Source organism: Onychostoma macrolepis, chromosome 03, assembly GCF_012432095.1.
Source record: "Onychostoma macrolepis isolate SWU-2019 chromosome 03, ASM1243209v1, whole genome shotgun sequence".
In the NCBI taxonomy this organism is placed as follows: Eukaryota; Metazoa; Chordata; class Actinopteri; order Cypriniformes; family Cyprinidae; genus Onychostoma; species Onychostoma macrolepis.
In genome coordinates this window covers 48250511-48271758 of record NC_081157.1, presented here as the reverse complement: position 1 = coordinate 48271758, position 21248 = coordinate 48250511, and the positions used below count along the sequence as shown (strand labels likewise).

At 35.5% G+C, this 21248-nt stretch overlaps 1 protein-coding gene across 1 annotated transcript; it reads left to right on the top strand.

Moving 5' to 3' along the window:
• Positions 1–6729: 6729 nt before the first annotated feature.
• LOC131537322 (gastrula zinc finger protein XlCGF57.1-like) lies at positions 6730–17766 on the top strand. The gene is made up of 3 exons (XM_058770661.1): positions 6730–7006; positions 12080–12332; positions 14391–17766. Exons 2-3 carry the CDS (start codon positions 12284–12286, stop codon positions 15887–15889), a joined length of 1548 nt encoding a protein of 515 aa, XP_058626644.1. The 5' UTR covers positions 6730–7006; positions 12080–12283; the 3' UTR covers positions 15890–17766.
• Positions 17767–21248: the final 3482 nt, after the last annotated feature.

Here is a 21248-nt window from a genome sequence, read left to right as displayed (position 1 = left end):
GGTTTTTTTTGTTGCTGTTTTTTTTTTTTTTGGAAAAATGCTGGATTTTGACATCAAGATTTCAAAAGCTTGTGGCTTGAAAGGGCTTAAAGATAGAGATCTACTGTAAATTATAATAATAATGGAGAAATCAAGGCGGTGGCACACAGACAAGAGAAATTTGAAAAAAGTTTGGCAAGATGAGTTTTTATTCACTGAAGTCAAATCAAAGGCAGTATGTCTAGTTTGCAAACAGTCTGTTGCTGTTTTAAAAGAGTACAATATCCGTCGTCATTATGAAACAAAACATTCTGCAGCTTTCTCAAAGTACAGCGGCGAGGAGCGAAAACAGAAGGCTAACGAGCTGCTTGCTAAACTTCGATACGAACAGAGCGCGCTGCTACGTCCTTCATCAGCACAAGAAAGCGCCACTCGGGCCAGTTATCAGATTTCTGCTCTAATTGCTAAAAGTGGAAGAGCCTTTGCTACTGGAGAGTTCGTCAAGGAATGTCTTGCAGTGGCTGCAGAAGCAGTTTGTCCTTCTCAGGTACGAATGTTCTCACAAATTAGCCTGTACCACTGCATTTTGCATCAAGAACAACTATGTGCTAAATCTGTCGGGCTTGTGGATGTGATGCGTGACGTCATCAAAATTGTCAACAATATACGCTCCAAGGCGCTTTCTCACCGACAGTTCAAGGCACTGATGGATGAGATGGATGCGCAATATGGTGATGTGTTGTACCACCAGGAGGTCAGATGGCTCAGCCGAGGAAAAGTTCTCAGGAGATTTTTTGATCTGCGTGATGAGATCAGAGTTTTTCAGGAAAGCAAGGATGGCAATATTCAAGTGCCAACTGATAAGAAATGGCTCTCTGACCTGGCTTTCCTTGTGGATGTAACAGAGATGCTCAATGTTTTGAATGTTCAGCTCCAGGGAAAGGACCAGATTATCACCCAGCTTTTTGATCACGTCAGAGCCTTCAAACAAAAACTACTGCTGCTCAGAAGACATCTCTCAGCAGGTAACAGTAACATTTACAGTTATAATATTCAGGATATTTTATGTGCAATTATATTATTATTAATTATATTTAGAATATATAATTCAGTCATGTCAGCATTTGTATTTTTGTTGTACATCAAGCTAATAAAATTTGCTTAAAATATACTAGTTTCTTAAATTGTCATGAAATAATAATTTCCTTCTGTTTTCAGTTATTTATTCTATTTTTTCTCCCTCTGTTTTACATGCCTGCTTTGCTCATTTCACTCCCTGTTTCACTCCCAGTCTCACACTGTTCTTTCTGTTTCTCACCCCACATGCAGGAAATTTAGCCCATTTTCCCTGCCTTGGAGAGGTAGGCATGGTGAAAGAGAAGGTCCATGAGTATGATGCTGTTCTCAGCAACTTTATCCAGGAGTTTGACAGTCGCTTTGAGGACTTCAGACACAACACTGCTGACTTTGAGTTGTTTGCTCAACCCTTCACTATCAGTGTGGATGCAGTCAGAGATGATCTTCAGATGGAACTAATTGAGCTTCAGTGTGATTCAGAACTGAAACACAAGTTCACATCCCTTCCCTTGACAGACTTCTACAAATGTGTCCCAGCAAACAGGTACCCAAAGATGTGTAAGCAGGCACAAGTGATGCTGTCTCTGTTTGGCAGTACCTATATCTGCGAGCAGACTTTCAGTCTGATGAACTTGAACAAGAGTAAACTCAGAAGCAAAATAACTGACTGTCACCTACATAATATCTTGTCTTTGTCTGTAAGTCAGCTACAGCCCAATCTTGAGAAACGTCTGAAAAATAAGGACCAGCCTCATATCTCTCATTAGGTCACTGACATTGCAACCACGTGGTTTTATTATTGCTAGTGTATTTGGTATTGAACTGTATTGTACATTGAACACTTGAGGATTGTTTGTTTTTATTGTAATAAGTTCATTAGAATGCAAAACTTTACAAATAAAACTGCATTAAGTTGATCAGATTAAAGTTGTTTTATATTTATTTTAAATGTTATGAAATAAATGAGGGGAACCCATAGCAACTTTAATGTAATACAGTTTGATTTATGATGCAAAATTTACTTTTGGCCCACGGCCCTCAATCAAGTTTGATTTTTGGCCCTTCGTAGGAAAAAGTTTGGGCACCCCTGTCCTAGAGTAACTGCCTGTCTCCTGGAATCTCCTCCATGCTCTTGAGACTGTGCTGGGAGACACAGCAAACCTTCTTGCAATGGCATGTATTGATGTGCCATCCTGGAGGAGTTGGACTGCCTGTGCAACCTCTGTAAGGTCCAGGTATCGCCTCATGCTACCAGTAGTGACACTGACCCTAGCTAAATACAAATCTAGTGAAAAACAGTCAGAAAATATGAGTAGGGGGGAAAAATGGGGGGACGGGGGGTTTTGGTTACTGCATGATGATTGAAATATCACAAATGGCCTTAAGCTATTACCTAAATAAACAGCGAAAAGATTGTTTTCTAAAATATCATGGACGGATTGGTCCTGAGAGCCCTGCACAAGCTCGTGGCGCCATCTGCTGGACAGTTAAAGCTGTTAGCGCTAGCTGTAATTTGCACTCAGAACTCAAGATTCATCATTAGAAACGTTTATAAATCTGTTGTTGTTTACAAAGAGAAGTTTCAGTGTCACATAATCCTTCAAAAATCATTCTAATATGCTGATTTGCTGCTCAAGAAAGATTTCTCAATATTATCAATGTTAAAAACAGTTTTGCTGCTTAATATTTTTGTGGAAACAATGATACCACTCAAACATTTGTATAAGATTTAAAAAAGAGAGAAATTAATCATTTTATTCATCATGCATGAAAATGATAAAAAGTGAGTGAAGACATTTAAAATGATTTCTATTTAATAAATGTATTAACAAATTTTATTAATATATCTGATAAATGCAAATAAATGCTGTTCATTAAACTTAATATGTATTTAAAAAAACTAAAAAATAAAGTTTATAACCGTTTCCACGCAAAATATGAAGCTGCAAAACATTTTCAACATTGATAATTGTCAGAAATGTTTCTTGAGTCAAATAAATTGTAATGATTTCTAAAAGATCATGTGACTCTGAAAACTGGAGTAATGAAGGAAATTCTGCTTTGCATCACAGGAATAACATTACATTTTATAATATACTAGAATTGAAAACTTTTTTATTATTTTTTTATATATATATATATATATATATATATAATATCAATATTGCTGATTTGATCAAATAAATTCAGCCTTGATGAGCAGAAGATATTTATTTCAAAATCATTAATAATTGTAATGTTTCCAAACATTTGGCAGGTACTTTAATATTAATAACAATTCTATATACTTTACTATAATATATTATAGTACTTTATTATAATATATTGTTATCATGATTATTAAATGCTGCTTTTTATTTATTTTTTTACAGGACAATAGTATGTATTATTACAATATAAGATATATATTTTGATGTGCCAGGGGCGTGGTCAGATTTTCCTTCGTTTTTGTTTCTAGTTTATCACATGCCTGATCAAAGCAGCTGAAACTGATTAACAACCCCCTCTGCTACTTAACTGACCAGGGCCTGTATTCACAAAACATCTTAAGGCTAAAAGTAGCTCATAACTTGCCGATTTAGGAGAAAATCTTAAAAATAATGTCAGCGCTAAATTTAGGACTCCTAAATTTTTGCTCTAAGAGTATTTCACAAAGCGTTTTAGCGCTAAAACTAGCTCGTAAATCTGTGAAACGTTAGGAGCAGTGAAGAGGACTCCTAAGTCACTAAGACCAAGTCACAATTATCATAAAGTGGCTGTTGCCAGAAATCTGCCTCAGAACGTAGGACATTTTAGAAAAATGTGACGATAATGAGCTTTTAAAAAGGTATCACCTTTGGTTTTGAAAATTATCCCAACTCGGGATAGTCTCAGCCTCAGACTATCGTCTGATGCATATGGCACACAAAAGTGGAAACACTTCAGAAGTTTTGAAGTCGTCATTGGATTGGCTGAATTATACAGGATTTCCTGGAGACGTGTGTGTCGCGTTTCCAACGTTCCACCTGGAAACAAAGATGTTAACATGTTTATGTTATGTTTAGCAGCAGCCAGAGTCCAGAGTTTGGAATGATGTAAGGACAAAAGCAGTGCAGTGCAGTATTCAGTGGGAATGTGATCTAATGCCATAAAAAAAACTGATAAGCTTAGAATGGATCTAATGAGGTTTTATGCTTGTGTTAACATGGCCAAAAACTTGCCTGTTGTCACACTGGAGAGATAATCAGAGAAGAATTGTGTGTGTGTGTGTGTGTGTGTGTGTGTGTGTGTGTGTGTGTGTGTCTGTGTGTGTGATCCATAGTATTCACTAAGTTATGGGGACCAAATGTAAGTGTAAGGGGATTGAAAATACAGTTTGTACAGTATAAAAACCATTACATCTATGCTACAAAACAAAAGTTAAATGTGTCCAGAATAGTGTTTTCATTTTATTCGATTTTTAACAAAAATACATTTTGTACCATGGGGACATTTTGCCTCACAGATGGGTCAAAATGTATGTTCTTTCAGAAAATATGATACAATTAGTTAATTATACCTAATGCATCAACCAATCACCAACACAAAATAGGAATATAGCATTATAATATATGATATAAAACCACATTCAGGTCCTTCGTATTGTGCTAATCAATTTCTGTCAATAAACACTGATTTATGTACTGAATTCCCAAAATATATTGACAGTAATTAAAAAAAAAAAAGAAGTCGGCTTCACTCTGTCTTTTGCAGATAGATCAAACAGAGAGCAGGATAGTTTTTTCTTCAAAACCAGAAGATTAAACTGTGAGATTCAGATCAACTCAAAGATGGAGTTCCTCCCCAAAGAACAATGTCAAAACATCTTATTCTTGTGTATCATTCTGCTTCATGATATAAATTATATCATTGGGTTTGCTTATGAGGTTCATATTATGTTCAATTGTATTATAATGCATATGTATCACTTGTAGTTTACTTACTCTTTCACGAAAGAAAGTAGATGCTTTTTACAAACTGTTCTTATTCAACTCTTTTAAGAGAGACTGAGATTTAATTTTAATTTGTCCTTCATTGTTGTTTTTAAAATGTTGTTTTAAAAAGTTATTCTTCCACCAAGATGTATTTAGAAAACACAGATGGAAGATATACTGTCATGTATTTTTGTAACTGATTCTTCTTTGCTTCTCTTGTAAGTAGGAATGAATATCTGAACCCAGTATTAAATGAGCTCTGGGGCTAAATTACGAAAGACTGTAGTGTCTAATGCTGTAATGTTAACTGTTCTGCTTTTTGTGGCTGCTGCTTGCATGCGTGTGTCAAGTCCACATGACCGTAGTAATCCATTAAGTTTACACCACTGATCTATAATAGAGAACTGGGTTGCTCATGACGCCATAGAAGTGAAGCCACTGCAGCGCCATATTGCTATTCCCTAGTGCTCCCATACATTCAATTTAATCAAGAGTAACATTTTAATGAGAAAACACCTAATGAGTCAGCATTTTTATATCTGAAGTATTCCTGTACATTCTTACAACACAAACGTGCTGCAGGTAAAAGGTTATTTGTTTAATGTTGGGAATTTCCCCTGCGTATTAAAAAAAAAAAGTATCATATTCATAACAGTAGCAAACATCAGATAAACATGAAGAACATCAGACGAACGAGATCCTCAACAAATGTATTACAAATGACAGTGCAAATTCTGAAATTTAAATATGGTAAGGCAAGTTTATTTATACAGCACATTTCATACACAATAGTAATTCAAAGTGATCTGTCAAATCAAATCTGTGAGAGAATCATCTGCCATAGAAAGGTGACCCAGATGTGCCACTTCCTGGGGACACGTTCTGCACAGGATTTCTATATTGCCTAAAATAACCAGGTGTTCGTTGTTTGTGCTGCACAGAATGATCGTTGCATGACATCAAAGTGCATGTCCCCGAGAAGTGGCTCATCTGGTCACCTTAATGTGTGCCAATATTGTGCAAATGTTTCCCACAAATCAGAGGAAAGAGACACATGGGATGAAGCACTGATGAGAGGGATAGGGGTGACACTGATGAGTAAAGATGCGCTGTGTCATATTTTGAGCTGATTTTGAGCTGTAATCAATCTATTGTAGAGTTGTCCATTTTTGGCATTATTGAAAATTAAAGGGGGCGAGGTAGCATTTTGAGTAATTTCAGCCAACTTGGGCCAAATTGTACTTCTTATTTTATCTTTCTGTGATTACACAGTACCTACTGAACATATTCATGTATAAAAGACATCACAGTTTTACAGTGTTTATCATTAATTACGCTTGGTGACATTCTGTGAAGTGTTTTTTCTTTCTTTTTTCTATGAATTATGGCATAGCAAAAATGTAGGGGAAAAACGTAACACAAATAAAATGAGAAAAATGTATCTTCATTCTTAGAGTTAATGGCATGAGAGGTTTATCTTCAATGTTAAGAGGTTAATATACATATATATATACAGTATATATATATACATGTGAACATAATGAACATAAATAAAGTTACAAGCAAAACCAGCAGCATAAGATTTTCGTTTTTTTTTTTTTTTCTCAGTTCACAATTATTATTTTCCCTCCTCTCTCCGCTTCAGTCTCCAGTCCAGCGGGTGGCGCTAAAACACATGCGTTTGTTTGCCAAACACCATTAAACCTCAGAGGAAGAAGAAGTTCAGTTTCACCGCGCTCTCTGTTGTTTTGTCGTGATGCTGGATCAATACAAACGGTTAGAAATGTTTTTTTCTGTAAATAGAGAAATACAGTTTTTGGATCAGGTCAATAAATACCTGTGATATAGTGACTAAGTTTTGAAGCAAGCAGGAATATCTGGAGGAGTATCATCTGAACTGAGATCTGCTGCTGTGAAGATGGTGTTTGTTAAAGAGGAGAGTGAGGAGAACACGAGTGAACCAGAAACCTGGAGAATAAAACACGAGGAACAAGGAGGTTGGTGTTTATTCTTCATTCATCTTTGATGACTGTTTGTGGTACATCCACAGATCCTTTATGGAAAAATAAGACCTTAACTGTCATTAAAATGTCTTAAATCCATGTTTTAAAGTTCTTATGGAAATGTAACTGAACTGACACCGAAGAGATTTAATTATTACTTTAATTAGACTTTATTTTTGCTTTTTGTAATCATGAAACTGTTGAACTCAGAGTGTGTAAGACTGAATTTGTTTTTACATCAGTAGAAGCCACATTTTAAGTAAAGTCACTATAGAGCTGTGGTTATATTAAATCATGTGAATGTCTCAGTGGAGCATTATTTGCTTGTTCGGTACATTTCACTGTTAGTCAGAAACAGTTTTCATCTGTGATTCCCTCAGATCGCGTCTTTGATAATTCACATTGTCGCGATTGTCACTCGCGTGAACGAGCACCGATTTGCAGTGTGAACTTGGCATTAGACTCGCATGTTAAAGGCGTCATTGGATGCCCATTTTCTACAAGTTGATATGATTCTTGATTTTTACCCTGTCAAAAACAGCTCTGTTCACAGCGAGCCGTTTCGGTGCATGTTCCTTTAAATGCTAATGAGCTGTGTTCACCCCGCCTCTCGCTTCAGTGGGGCTACAAGCAACTCTCATGAGACTGTAAACTTTAGCCGCAGAACTTGCTAACTAGCACATTATTAGGAAAGGCGATTTGCAAAGAATCGTAAAAAAAAAAACCTTATTCTCACTTCTGTCGGTGAAGCTGAATCACAAATGATTTGTGCGAACATAAACGCATTTAGGTAGATTGGGAGCACATTCCCTTCAAAAATAAAATTAATTTAAAATTAACAAAAATTAACTGCAATGATTACATGTTGCGATTTAAACTTTGCGATTAAACAAAATTTGGTAGTTTTATATGTTGTTCCAGGGTTAGCATCACCTGAGGTCTTCTGGGGGGTTGGCATCTTCTCTTCTCAGGTGCACTTTCCAAAACATCCGCTTTTCAAGATGCACGTGTATTTATCTGATCAGCAGCGTAAAGATGATTCTGTGCTTACTTGATCTAATATTTTTTATTATTTATTTTTTTATTAAATGTTGTAGATTTAAGTAGCAAATGAGTATCGCTCAAATTAATGCATATATATAATTTGAGACAAAGGTCTTCTTTATGATTTTCAGTTTTGTTTAAGATAATTAACGCAACAGTTTTTAAATAACGAAAGAATATGTAAAAGTATTGTATTTGGGGTAAAAAGCGTCCCTACTGTTGGGGCTAAAGGCGCACAGTAATTAACATGATAATTAATAGATGGCTGACTTTTCCATTTGTTGACATGACATGGTTAGATTCAGATGGTAAATATCATATATTATGTTGGTGTCCATATTAGAGATAATCACCATGTTTAGAATGAAACCATCATATTTAAAAACATTATATTAATCACATCATATAATAAAATCTCATTTGTTGATACTACTGTAAATATATATTCAATTATTATTGGATCTCAATACTTTCAGAATCTTTACTTATTAAAATGATTTTGTTTCTGTATTTTAAAATATATTTTTTATATTAACATTTTAATGACAGTATATTTATTGAATTTATTGAAATTCTTTTATTTTTCAAATAAGAAGAAAATAGTACAAACTTTGCTGAAGTTATTGTTTTAAACAAGTATTAACTTGGACATTATTTTTAAAAAACATAATTTTAGCTGAAATATTTGTATCAATACTGTGTGCCCCATATGGGGGGTAAAGGGCCCCTCTTTACACCTCATACATTTATAAGATTTTTAAACAAAATAAACAACTTTAATGATTTATTTTCACACAAAATCTATTGTTCCATTAATGTTCAACAAAACGTATATATTTTTTCTGCAATTATACTAGGTGCCGTGAATAGCACATTTTTTCTTAAGGTGGGCCTTTAGCCCCGTTGTACCCTACTGTTATTTCCCACAATGTGACATGGATAAAACATCAATAATACAAAAATGCTGTAAATAACTATACTACAACACCATAGCCTAACATGGCAATATGAATCTTAATATAGTTTGATTTTGTACTAACTACAGTAATTGCAGTAAAGTAAAATCATTAACATTTTACAGTTTTTCATGTACAGAAACTGACAATGATCATAAAACTTTTAAAAAATAAAGCACACCAGCAATATTTAACGTTTTCTTGTGTCAGACTTCATTAATATTTGTCTATATTCACATTTATGAATAGATTTGAAATTTCCCACGTTCATTAGGCTACTCATTACATGGATAATAAAGTGTTTAGAAGTTCTATATAGGCTATTTCAATTTTAACAAGCAAGCATAATCTGCCTGAGATTTGGTGCTACGTTTGTGCAAATATAATGTAGCTACAATAAAGAAAGGTAAAAGAAAAGAAAAAATAATAAAACATTTAAAATCTCAGGCGAATGAAAATCCGCGAAGCGTCTAGGTAGCGCCAGATCTTTATTAAAACACTCAGCGATAAACCCCGCCAATAAAACCAACAGCAGAGTCTTCTGAGGAGAGTTCAGCAGTTCACAGTATTTTGCTTATTTACACTATCAAACACATTTTAAGGTGCCATTTCTGTATGGCTGTCATGCTTGTCATGTGACACACAGCAGCCACAATACCACTGTATAACTGATATAGGCTTATGTCCCTACTGAAAAATAAATAAATAAATAAATAACAGAAAATTTGAATGGTTTCCACTACAAATACCATTACAAACCATCAACTTTTAACCATTAAAAAATGTTTTTTTTGTAGTGTGTTTTGGGACATATTCCATTAGGATTTATTGGTTTTAACAAGCCACCAATAGAAGGCGACCAATTACCAGCAGAGACCAACAGTTTCCAGTAAAACCAATACAAGTCCCATTATAACCAGTAAAACCATTACTAATTTTGTAATCGTGTCTATTGGTTTTTGTTTAGTTTTTTTTCAGCAGGGGTTTTATTAAATTGTTTTAATTTTTTATTCAATATATCCCCAAAATATATCATGAAATATCTCGATTCTCAAATATGTGTAAGTAAATGCATTTTGCACCATTATAGATTGTTAGTTGATCTATGGGCGATGCCTAATAATGTAATCTATTAACTACGCATAAAAGCCCGTCTTTTTACTTAAGTACCAGATATGGGTGTCATACAATAAAATACTTTTAATACTTAAACTGACTTTGTATTTAATGTGAATTTAATAAAAACATTGTAAGTTACTAATTAGCCCGTAACACTTTCATTGAACAAAAAGAGAGCAAAGAATGAACATTTTCACTTCAGTCCAGCGAGTTCAAGCACTCTCAAAAACTGCCATAATAATCTCTAAAGCTGTTTACACTGTGAAATTAATATCTTATAATATCTTATCTCTTCGTACATCTTCACTTTGTTGTTTCTGTCTGATGAGAGAATTAGTCAGAGAATTCAGTCAGCGAGCACACATGACTCATCTAAACGCCTCTGATTGGTCCTTGAATTCATACGACCAATCACAACCAATCACATACGATTCTGTTATAATACGCAGTGCTTTAAACACATGTGTGTCTCTGGCTCTGCGCCAGCCAGCGAACGCATATTTGAATTTAGCAGCTGATGTTTTTATATATATATATATATATAGTTTACAAACTGCGCATTTCACCCAAAATTGTTTCCAAATTTAGAGGGGCCAAAGGGGGTGCCAAGCTTGTTGACAGGGGGGCACTGCCCCACCTGAACCCCATCCCCCCCAGGACCACCCCTGCTCTTGTGACATCAAATTTGTTACTTTACATTGTTAAAATATACTGGAACAGACAGTAATGTAATAATTTACATTGAGCCTATAATGAGCCACGTGAGACATTTTAAAACTATGTTTTGAATATGAGTAAAGTTTGACAGTGGAAACAATATTGTGCTGCTTTATTTTAAAAGGTTTTTGATCTTTATCTTCTTTGATTTAAAGTTCGTTATTGGAATGAATGTAGTTATTATACAATCAGACTATATTTAGATGGACTGCTGTAGTGTAGTGGCTGATGTAGATGAGTGTCATTAGTGTTTGATTTGTTGTTGATGCATTGTTGTGTTATTGTTGATTTTATTTTATTTATCCATGTCATATTTTGAGAAATAACAGTTTTGTCTTTCAATACAACAGTTTTATAGGCTTTTCATATATCCTGACTCATAATCAGTTTCTATCAGCAAACACTCAGAATAAAGTGAGATGATCTGCTGATGATCCTGAATGTCTTGTTGAATGAGTGTTGATAGTCTGAGGCTCATCAATATTAACAGCTGCTGAAAAGACTCTTTATTTAATCTCAATAGTTCCTGTTTTCACCTCATTTATTATGCTCATGTCTTCAGATATCCTGTGAATTGACACTTAAAGCTCATTTCATTGGTGTCAACAGACTGAGGGTTATTTTTTACAAACATGCTTTTTTTCTGACTTTATACTTTATATATATATATTTCTGTTTCTGCTGTTATTTAAATGAAGAAACAGAATAATGTTAGAATTTAGAAATAAAATACAATAGATAGACATGGATGCTTAAATGTGTCAATTAGTAAATGTGTCAGAGACAAAAAAGGGTTTATATAGCAATAAATTAATATCAGACATATTTGGAGCAAAAATCATTTGATGACATATTCAAATACTATATTTAAGGATCATGTATAGTGTAGCCCCAAAATACTGATTATTGTTAGCAATACGTTTTTAATCGTTTAAAATGTATAAAGTCACCTTTTCTTTTGCAAGTACAGGTCAGAATAACTATGTTGTTTCATTTTTACATAAACACATCTGTTATGGTGAATGATGATGGAACATTATTTCACCTATATTTTGACATTTTATTTTCACAAAAGTCATTTGAAACATATACATTTGACACTTGCATTTAATTGATTTTCTATGTATATAAAATCTATTTTTATGAATGTCATTTGATGCAGACACTAAAATTTGACATCTGGACCCAATAACAAATATATTAAAAAATGATATATTTTTGATTTTGGCAGATCAGCTCCTCCCACTGCATTTACATCATCATCAGTGAAGCTCCACCCACAGTAATCACATCATCAGTGAAGCTCCACCCACACAGTAATTCAGCAATAAATGCTGAAATATTCCCATCGGTTTACAAGTGAAGACGAGCATCAAATCATCAGGAAGAGCTGAAATCTGCAGAGACTGGGTTTATTAAAGAGGACAGAGAGAAGATGAGAGATCCAGAACCCTGCAGAATCAAACACACTGAAGATGAAACAGGTTGGTGTTTATTCTTTCATTAATAATGCTGAAGAACATTTATGTAAGAGAGACTCGAGCACTTCATCACATTTAGATAATCTTAAGAGCTGTTAGATTCCATAATTAAACTATAGTAAAACTTTTTGGTTTTAAACAAATGTTCAGTAAAGGGAGGTTTGAGAAACATCACGTCAAACCAAATATTATTTTAGCTCTTTTATTTTACATTTAATTATATATGATTCACTATTTTTGCAACCCTGTTACCGCATTGTGTGTGTGTGTGTGTCAATAATAAACAGTGAACAACAAAATTGAACAAAAAAAAAAACTGCATCAAGTAAGTGAACTCTCCCATAATGGCTAACAGGGTTGTAAATTAGGCATAATTTAAAGCTGGAGTCAGTAAGTTTTGCCTCTTTGTCGCCATCTCTGTTTGAAACCTACAATTGCAATTACTTGCAGAATTCTTTTAATTGCGTGGGATGTGCTCCGGCACGGCTCCAGCGCAGATGAATCTAATGTTTTGACGTGAATGTGTGGCTGTCAGTCACTGCACCGGTGTGAATACTGTACTTAGGAATCACAGATTCTAGCCTACGTCTTGGAATACATGACCCAAATAAGACTTTTCAGCGGATATTCTCATCAGAACAAGAAAATAAAAAGTCTGCAACGTTTGTTCTGACCAGCTGACGAAAAAAAAAGCTATAAATCGCGCTACCAATGGTGATTTAATCTAACGATCGATTAGCTCATATCACATCAAACCGTGCAAATTATTATTGTTATACTTTGTTCTCAAATTGTTAATGTTAACATCATCAGCATTGCGTGACTATGAGTATAGTGTGTATTAGCGTGTAGATTTCAATTTCTGTACAGTCTAATCTCTAATTGTCATACCATTGGAATTTCATATTAAGAAATTCTTTTAACCCAAAAAGCAAATTATTCTTCCTTTGAACTGGTTCTCTTTAAAATACGAATTCTGTGTAATCCCAGGCTATCTGTAATCAGATGCACATTTAAAACTGGAACAATTTCATTTCAGTCACGTGTTTCATAAACACATAATCCTTTCTGGATTACAATCCGCCATCAGAATGATAAATGTAATTATTCTAGCTGCTGTAATAAAAGGCTAAACGATCCTCACATGCAATAGCCTACTAGCCGGGACTCAAAATTTATGTTTACAGACGTGACGTAATGATGCAGCAGCATGCTCGAATTTCCCGTGAAAACCTACCTGTACCACTCAAATTAGAAAACATTATTATAAACTAACCATTGTGAATCGGGTTAAAGTAAGGTGATAGTTTTGAACACTGGCTGATTATGTACTACAGTAGGTGGCATAAAGTCTCTGTCTTAATGAGTGATGCATTGAATTGTTCATTCGACTCATTGAGTGATTGACTCTCTTTATAAATTAATAAATGGGTGGATCATTAAGTCAAAAGATTCATTCAAAACAGCTGATTAATTTACAAACTGAGCAAGAGTCTTTATGAATGGACTCTCAAGATTTGTTTGGCAAAGTGACATACTTGATAATGTCATTTTACAACAAACAACAATTACGATATTATTGTATGATAAAAATCGCACGCCCCTATATGAGAGGTAACTTTTCTAGGTTGTGTATCTTAACTTGATACAAATTTGCAGGTCAGACGTTCCAGTCTCGCGCAGTAATATGCGTTTGAATGGAAATCAATGGTATGAAATATTTAGTGTGACTGCCCACTAATAAGTATGCAGTTTTTAGTAAAATAAATTAAACGTACCAAAATCATGGCAATGCTGAATAATAATTTAAAATTATTGAATATTACATTAGACAACTGTGTCATTGATCAAATAAATGTAATCTTTCTCACTACAGAAACATGAGATTTGTGCCTGTAATGTTTAAAAAAAATAATAATAATAACGGGAAGATGAGCTTGTTCACTTATAAAATGCATCAAAATGATTGTAATATTTTATGTCCTTTCACTTTGTATTTCTCTCTTTTAATTATTTTGATGTACTGAAAATGAAATTAAACTGTTTATTCATTCATTTCAGAGCTGATGGAAGAGAACGCGGAGAGTGAAGAACTGAGTGAAGTGGAAAAGAAACATCATGTCAAACCTGGAGAAAAACCTTTGAGTGACTCTAATACTAAAAAGACACTTTTAAAGAAAAGAAGAGCCAAGAAATCTTTCACCTGCAATCAGTGTGGAAAGAATTTCTCAAGGAAAGACAATCTTGTGCTTCACATGAGAGTTCACACTGGAGAGAAGCCATTCACCTGCGAAAAGTGTGGGAAGAGTTTCACACAATCAGCAAACCTTAGGGTACACATGAGAATTCACACCGGAGAGAAGCCACACATGTGTGTTCAATGTGGGAAGAGTTTCAGAGAAACATTACACCTTAAAGTACACATGAGAATTCACACTGGAGAGAAGCCGTTCACATGTGATCAGTGTGGGAAGAGTTTCTCACGCAAAACAAGTCTTAAGCTTCACATGAGAGTACACACTGGAGAAAAGCCTTTCACCTGCGAAAAATGTGGGAAGAGTTTCACACAAAAAATACATCTTAGGCAGCACATGAGGATCCACACTGGAGAGAAACCATACGCATGCGATAAATGTGAGAAGAGTTTCACAAATTCATCACACCTTAAGAGTCACATGATGATCCACACCGGAGAGAAGCCATTCATGTGTGATCAGTGTGAAAAGACATTCTCAAACAAACAAAATCTTGAGCATCACATGACAGTTCATACAGGACTGAAGTCGTTCAAGTGTGATCAGTGTGGAAAGAGTTTTGTGGACTCTTCAAAACATAAAAGACACATGAAAATCCACACCGGAGAGAAACCGTTCACATGTGATCAGTGCGGGAATAGCTTCAAAGAAAATACAGACCTTAAGAAACACATGAGGATCCACACTGGAGAGAAGCCTTATGCATGTGATAAATGTGGGAAGAGTTTCTCGGATTCAGCATACCTTAAGATTCACATGATGATCCACACCGGAGAGAAGCCGTTCGCGTGTGATCAGTGTGAAAAGAGATTCTCAATTAAAACTAGACTTCAACTTCACATGAGAATCCACACCGGAGAGAAGCCGTATGCATGTGATCAATGTGGGAAGAGATTCAGAATCAAAGCAAGTCTTGATCTTCACATGAGGATCCACACCGGAGAGAAGCCGTTCATGTGTGAACATTGTGAAAAGAGATTCTCAATTAAAAAAAATCTTAAACATCACATGAGAATCCACACCGGAGAGAAGCCGTTCACATGCGATCAATGTGGAAAAACATTTTTCTGGGCATCAAACCTGAAGAAACACCTGACCGTTCATACGAAGGAGAAGCCGCATTCATGTTCTGAGTGTGGAAAGAGTTTTTCACTACCACAAAGTTTAAAAGTACATCAGAAAATTCATATTGGTGTAAAAGCTTACATGTGCTTTGAGTGTGGGAAGACTTTTATTACAGCAAATCAGTTAAAACGGCACCAGAGGATTCACACTGGAGAAAAACCTTACAAGTGTTCACACTGATTCAGTCTGTTAGGACATCTGAAAGCACATGAGAGGATCCACAGCAGAGAGAAGCCACACACGTGTGATTAGCGCAGAAACAGTTTTGCTTTTAAAAGTCACCAAAAGCTACACACGAAGATTCATGCAGTGGAGAAACCACTTTGTGGTTAAATCAATTGACCTATCAGATTGACCTATCGGTAAGCCCCACCCCCCTTAGTTACTGTTGCTCCCTTGGACAAACAAACGGAGTTGCTCACTGTCTTACAATGACTGCTGCAGTGTGAAAACCATGTCCCACGATGTTTTTGCACAATTTTGGACCAAATGGGAATTAAATATTCCATGGAGGGATTTATAAAATATTTAAAAATAAATACGGTGGGTAACTCGAAGCAGGGTTTACAGATCACAATGCAAGAAGCAGAAGTCTCATATTACGGTCGGTCATCACGATCGCGGATGACAGCATGCAGGATCAACACTGTTCATGTATCGCAGGGTACAATTAAATTAATGTACATTTAACCAGTTTAATATGGAGAGGCACTGAAATGTAGACCTTCCTTTATGTGTTTTTGACCTACATTGTACAAGACGCGAGAACAGTCCGCTGTTTAGGTTTGTACGTTAGCATGGACTCACTAACTTTAACGTTAGCTAGTTTTTAACTAGCCAGAGATAACTTGCTAAAGCACAAGATAACATTAATGTTCTGCTTGAGCAGCTGAACATTATAACTTAATGAGTGTATGACAACCAGAAAATGAATGTTTTTGTCTGGTTGAATACTTAGGGACATTTTGCTCTGTTTTGTTTGGATTCAGGAAATGTAATAAAATAAATGATATTGCCCATCCTGTCAGCATACCTAGAATCAGTGTTATAAGTACCCCAGGCACATCGTTTTTCCATTTTTAAAGCATAAACCCCATAAAACCGATGCGAGCTTCGGATCTTGCAATGTTTCTCTATGGCGCTGAAACCTAAAGATGTCTGAGTCCCGCTCCCCGTGCAACTGATACTCGACTGCCATTGGCTAGTCTGCGTTCGAGGGGAGGGGCTTACCGATAGGACAGCAGTGAACGCATATTCAATCTCCGTTCATGTATGATCACTGTGGAAAGATTTTCATTGACTCTGCAAAACAGAAAAGACCACAGATGAACACATCCACTCTGGAGAGAAGCCATTGTGACTGATGTGGGAAGAGTTTGTGCATCAGTCCTGAAAAACAGGGCGGTGTGTGTTTAAGTGCAGAAAGTCCTTTAGACGCTGAACTGAAAGAGTACCAGAAAATCTTTCAAAGTATAGTTCAGGGAGCAGGGGAAGAGGCCATAACACTTTTAAGAGAGATGTTAATCTGATATTTATTTTTAAAGTTTTCTTCATTGTTTTTCATTACAGTATCTAGTTTCTCTTCCACTTCTTCTCCTCTTCTTCTCTTGAGATGCTTTGGGTCTTAAAAGTCAGTAAAGAAAAAGATATCTCATTTGGATTCACTTGTACTTGTTTTTTTGTTTTTTGTTTTTTCTTGCTTCAAATAATGATTGATTTGAGTCACGATTCCTTTTATTAACAACTCCTTGTTATTGTCCATTCTTTATTTTATGTTAATTGGATCAGGAATAATTTTAGTTCTGAAAGCCATGAAGTTGTATAATGTTTGCTTTTGGGGCTTTCCATGTTTTCATTGTGTCAATTCAGGTTTTAAATGCCTAATAAATTATATGGTAACACTTTACAAGACAGGTGCTCTAATATGCATTGATTCATGTTTAACTAATGAACAGATAATGCGGAGTTAACGTATTACTCATGATGACTTAAGCTATCCATTAATGATTGCAACATCACTAAAGAAGAGTCTGTCTGATTAATATATTAGTTTATATTTGTATTCCTATTAATTAAATATGTAACTTATTTTATGAACTAATAGTCAAGTGTTAATTATTTATATATATATATATATATATATATATATTTATTTTTTTACCACAATGAGCTGAAGCCATGTGTTTCATCTTCCACACAATACAGATGTAGTAATATGCATTAATACATGATTAATTACTGCATTATATGTGTAAATTATAATCACTAAATGATGAGTCATGTGCCTCAACAAGTAAAGTCATAACATGATATATCATATATTTGCAAACCAATCTCTAAGGATTAATTTATTATTAATGACCATCACTGGAGTTTATAAAAGCTGTTTATCTTAGAAAAGGTTGTGGCAATAGTTAAATACAGTTTTGGAGGCTCACAATATTGATAAAGTTCAGTCTGGCTTTTGTAAAATCCATTTAACCAAAACTGCCCTCCTTTAGGGTCTCCAATGACATTTTGATGGCTGCTGATGCAGGTGAATGGTCTGTGCTGGTCTTGCTAGATCTCAGTGCAGCGTTTGACACTGTTGGTCACTGTACTCTGATTAATTGGCTGTATTCTCTAGTGGGCTTTTCTGGGTCAGCTTTGGACTGGTTTTCTTCCTATCTTTCCAAATGGAGTTTTTCTGTGTCCTCTAGATCTTATATGTCAGACTCTGCTCCTTTGTCCTGTGGTGTTCCACAAGGTTTTGTGCTTGGCCCTCTGCTGTTTAGTCTGTATATGATTCCTCTTGTCAAGATTAGTAGTAGTTTTAAAATAATATCTTATCATCATTATGCCGATGACATCCAACTGTATGTTTTATGCAGACCTGATAGACTAGACAAACTGTCCCTTTTGCAAAATTGTTTAGTCTCCATTAAAAAAATGGATGGCAGACAATTTTTTGCAACGTAATACTAATAAAACTGAGGTCATGATTATTGCCCCTGACAACATTACCCCTAAGATTAGGCAGGTTATTTATTTATTTTTTTCTATCTCAGGATTAGATCTATGGTTTAAAAAAAAAAAACAGTGTCACGGTGCACACAGCAGGGAGGAATGAGGAGACGAGGATAACTCAAAATACAGGCTTTAATAAATCCAAAACAGACAGGGCAAGACAAGGCTGGGACACACAGGAACACCGTGGCGTAACGAATAGACCAGACAAAATCTAACTAAACAGGCAGGAACTAAATACACATGACAATAGGCCTTTTTCACGGACGTTCGAACGTAAATCCGGTTCAGCGATTGTTGTGGATAGATACTTCCGGCGAAATGGAGTCAGGCGCGCTAGCTTTCACAACCTCCTTGAAAAATTTAGGTAAGGTAAGTGACGAACCATAAATTAGCATAGTTTAGCTAATGTGATACCGTAAATGTTATTTTTATACTTGCCTTTATCAAATTGTCAATTCAAGTCACCTTTATTTATATAGCGCTTTTAAGATTGTGTCAAAGCAAATTTCCAATATCAAAATAGGAAAATAGTGTCACTAATGTAAAAGACAGATTAAGCACTCAATTTTCAGTTAAAGGCATTTCATTATTGAATTCAGAGATGTCATCGTCCAGCTCAGTTCAGTTTAAATAGTATCTGTGCAATCAAATCGACGATATCGCTGGAAATTAAGTGTCCCCAACTGAGCAAGCCAGAGGCGACAGCGGCAAGGAACCAAAACTCCCTCTGTGACAGAATGGAGAAAAAAACCTTGGGAGAAACCAGGCTCAGTCGGGGGTCAGTTCTCCTCTGGCCACACGAAACCCGCAGTTTGTTCCAACTGCAGCAAAGTCAGATTGTGTAAAGGAAATTTAGGAAATTGTGTAAATTGTAGGCTCAAGAGTAGTTTAAAACAGATAAGAGTAGTCAAAGGAGGTAGCATACCATATTGAATGATGATGTTATATGTGATATGTATAATCATATGTTCATTTTTGTCATGCAATGTTCAGTGTCGAGTGTGAGAAACGGAGGTTATCGTGAAGTGTAGGTGTTTTAGGTCGATGAGGAACTGCGAGAGAGCCACATTCATTGCAGGTTACCTTAGAAAATTAAAAACCTGTTTACAAAACTAATCTCTTAAACTAGAAGTTAAGAAATTCTACGCTTTTCTCCCTGTTTGCATTTTCCAATGCAGTACAGTATTGTACGCTTATAGTGTAAGGGATAGTTCCTTCCTGCGGAAAAGAGGGAAAATATGAGGATAATGGTCCAAGAGTCTGCTCTAATGGACATCGTGCCTTCTGCTGAACTGACCACTGTTGAAAATCAACAAATGTCAGGAGACATGGATGACAACTTCTTCTCATTTGAGAATACACAGGTGACAAGCAGCACCAAAGCAGAAGAAGAAACTATCTGCAAGATCCATGCAAGGCTTTGGATTCATTGAAGCTCTATCCAATCATCAAATCCCTCTTCTTGAAATAAAACACTACCCTGCCTTCAAGTGCTCCTGTAGAACGACTGTTTAGACAGGGAGGGCTAATTTTCACTCCACAGCGTAGCAGCATGACAGATGAGCACTTTGAACACACTCTCTTGCTGCGTTACAATCGTCCTTATTTGGCTCAAGTTGGAGAGTAAATGTTAAATGATGGACAGTAAACGTAAATGTTAAACATTTATGAGTAAAAGTGAATGGAATGCTTTCCTTAAATTCTTAATCCTTAACATTTTTCTACTACAAATTCAACTTGCTGTTTACTAAAATTAAATAAAAATTTAAAACAGATAAGAGTAGTCAAAGGAGGTAGCATACCATATTGAATGATGATGTTATATGTGATATGTATAATCATATGTTCATTTTTGTCATGCAATGTTCAGTGTCGAGTGTGAGAAACGGAGGTTATCGTGAAGTGTAGGTGTTTTAGGTCGATGAGGAACTGCGAGAGAGCCACATTCATTGCAGGTTACCTTAGAAAATTAAAACCTGTTTACAAAACTAATCTCTTAAACTAGAAGTTAAGAAATTCACGCTTTTCTCCCTGTTTGCATTTTCCAATGCAGTACAGTATTGTACGCTTATAGTGTAAGGGATAGTTCCTTCCTGCGGAAAAGAGGGAAAATATGAGGATAATGGTCCAAGAGTCTGCTCTAATGGACATCGTGCCTTCTGCTGAACTGACCACTGTTGAAAATCAACAAATGTCAGGAGACATGGATGACAACTTCTTCTCATTTGAGAATACACAGGTGACAAGCAGCACCAAAGCAGAAGAAGAAACTATCTGCAAGATCCATGCAAGGCTTTGGATTCATTGAAGCTCTATCCAATCATCAAATCCCTCTTCTTGAAATAAAACACTACCTGCCTTCAAGTGCTCCTGTAGAACGACTGTTTAGACAGGAGGGCTAATTTTCACTCCACAGCGTAGCAGCATGACAGATGAGCACTTTGAACACACTCTCTTGCTGCGTTACAATCGTCCTTATTTGGCTCAAGTTGGAGAGTAAATGTTAAATGATGGACAGTAAACGTAAATG

What these genes read in the sequence shown, in the direction of transcription:
- LOC131537322 (XM_058770661.1), top strand. Translation starts at nt 12,284, where the DNA reads ATGAGAGATCCAGAACCCTGCAGAATCAAACACACTGAAGATGAAACA. An exon ending in ACACACTGAAGATGAAACAG is followed by an intron (nt 12,333 to 14,390) that starts GTTGGTGTTTAT and finishes CATTCATTTCAG; the next exon opens with AGCTGATGGAAGAGAACGCG.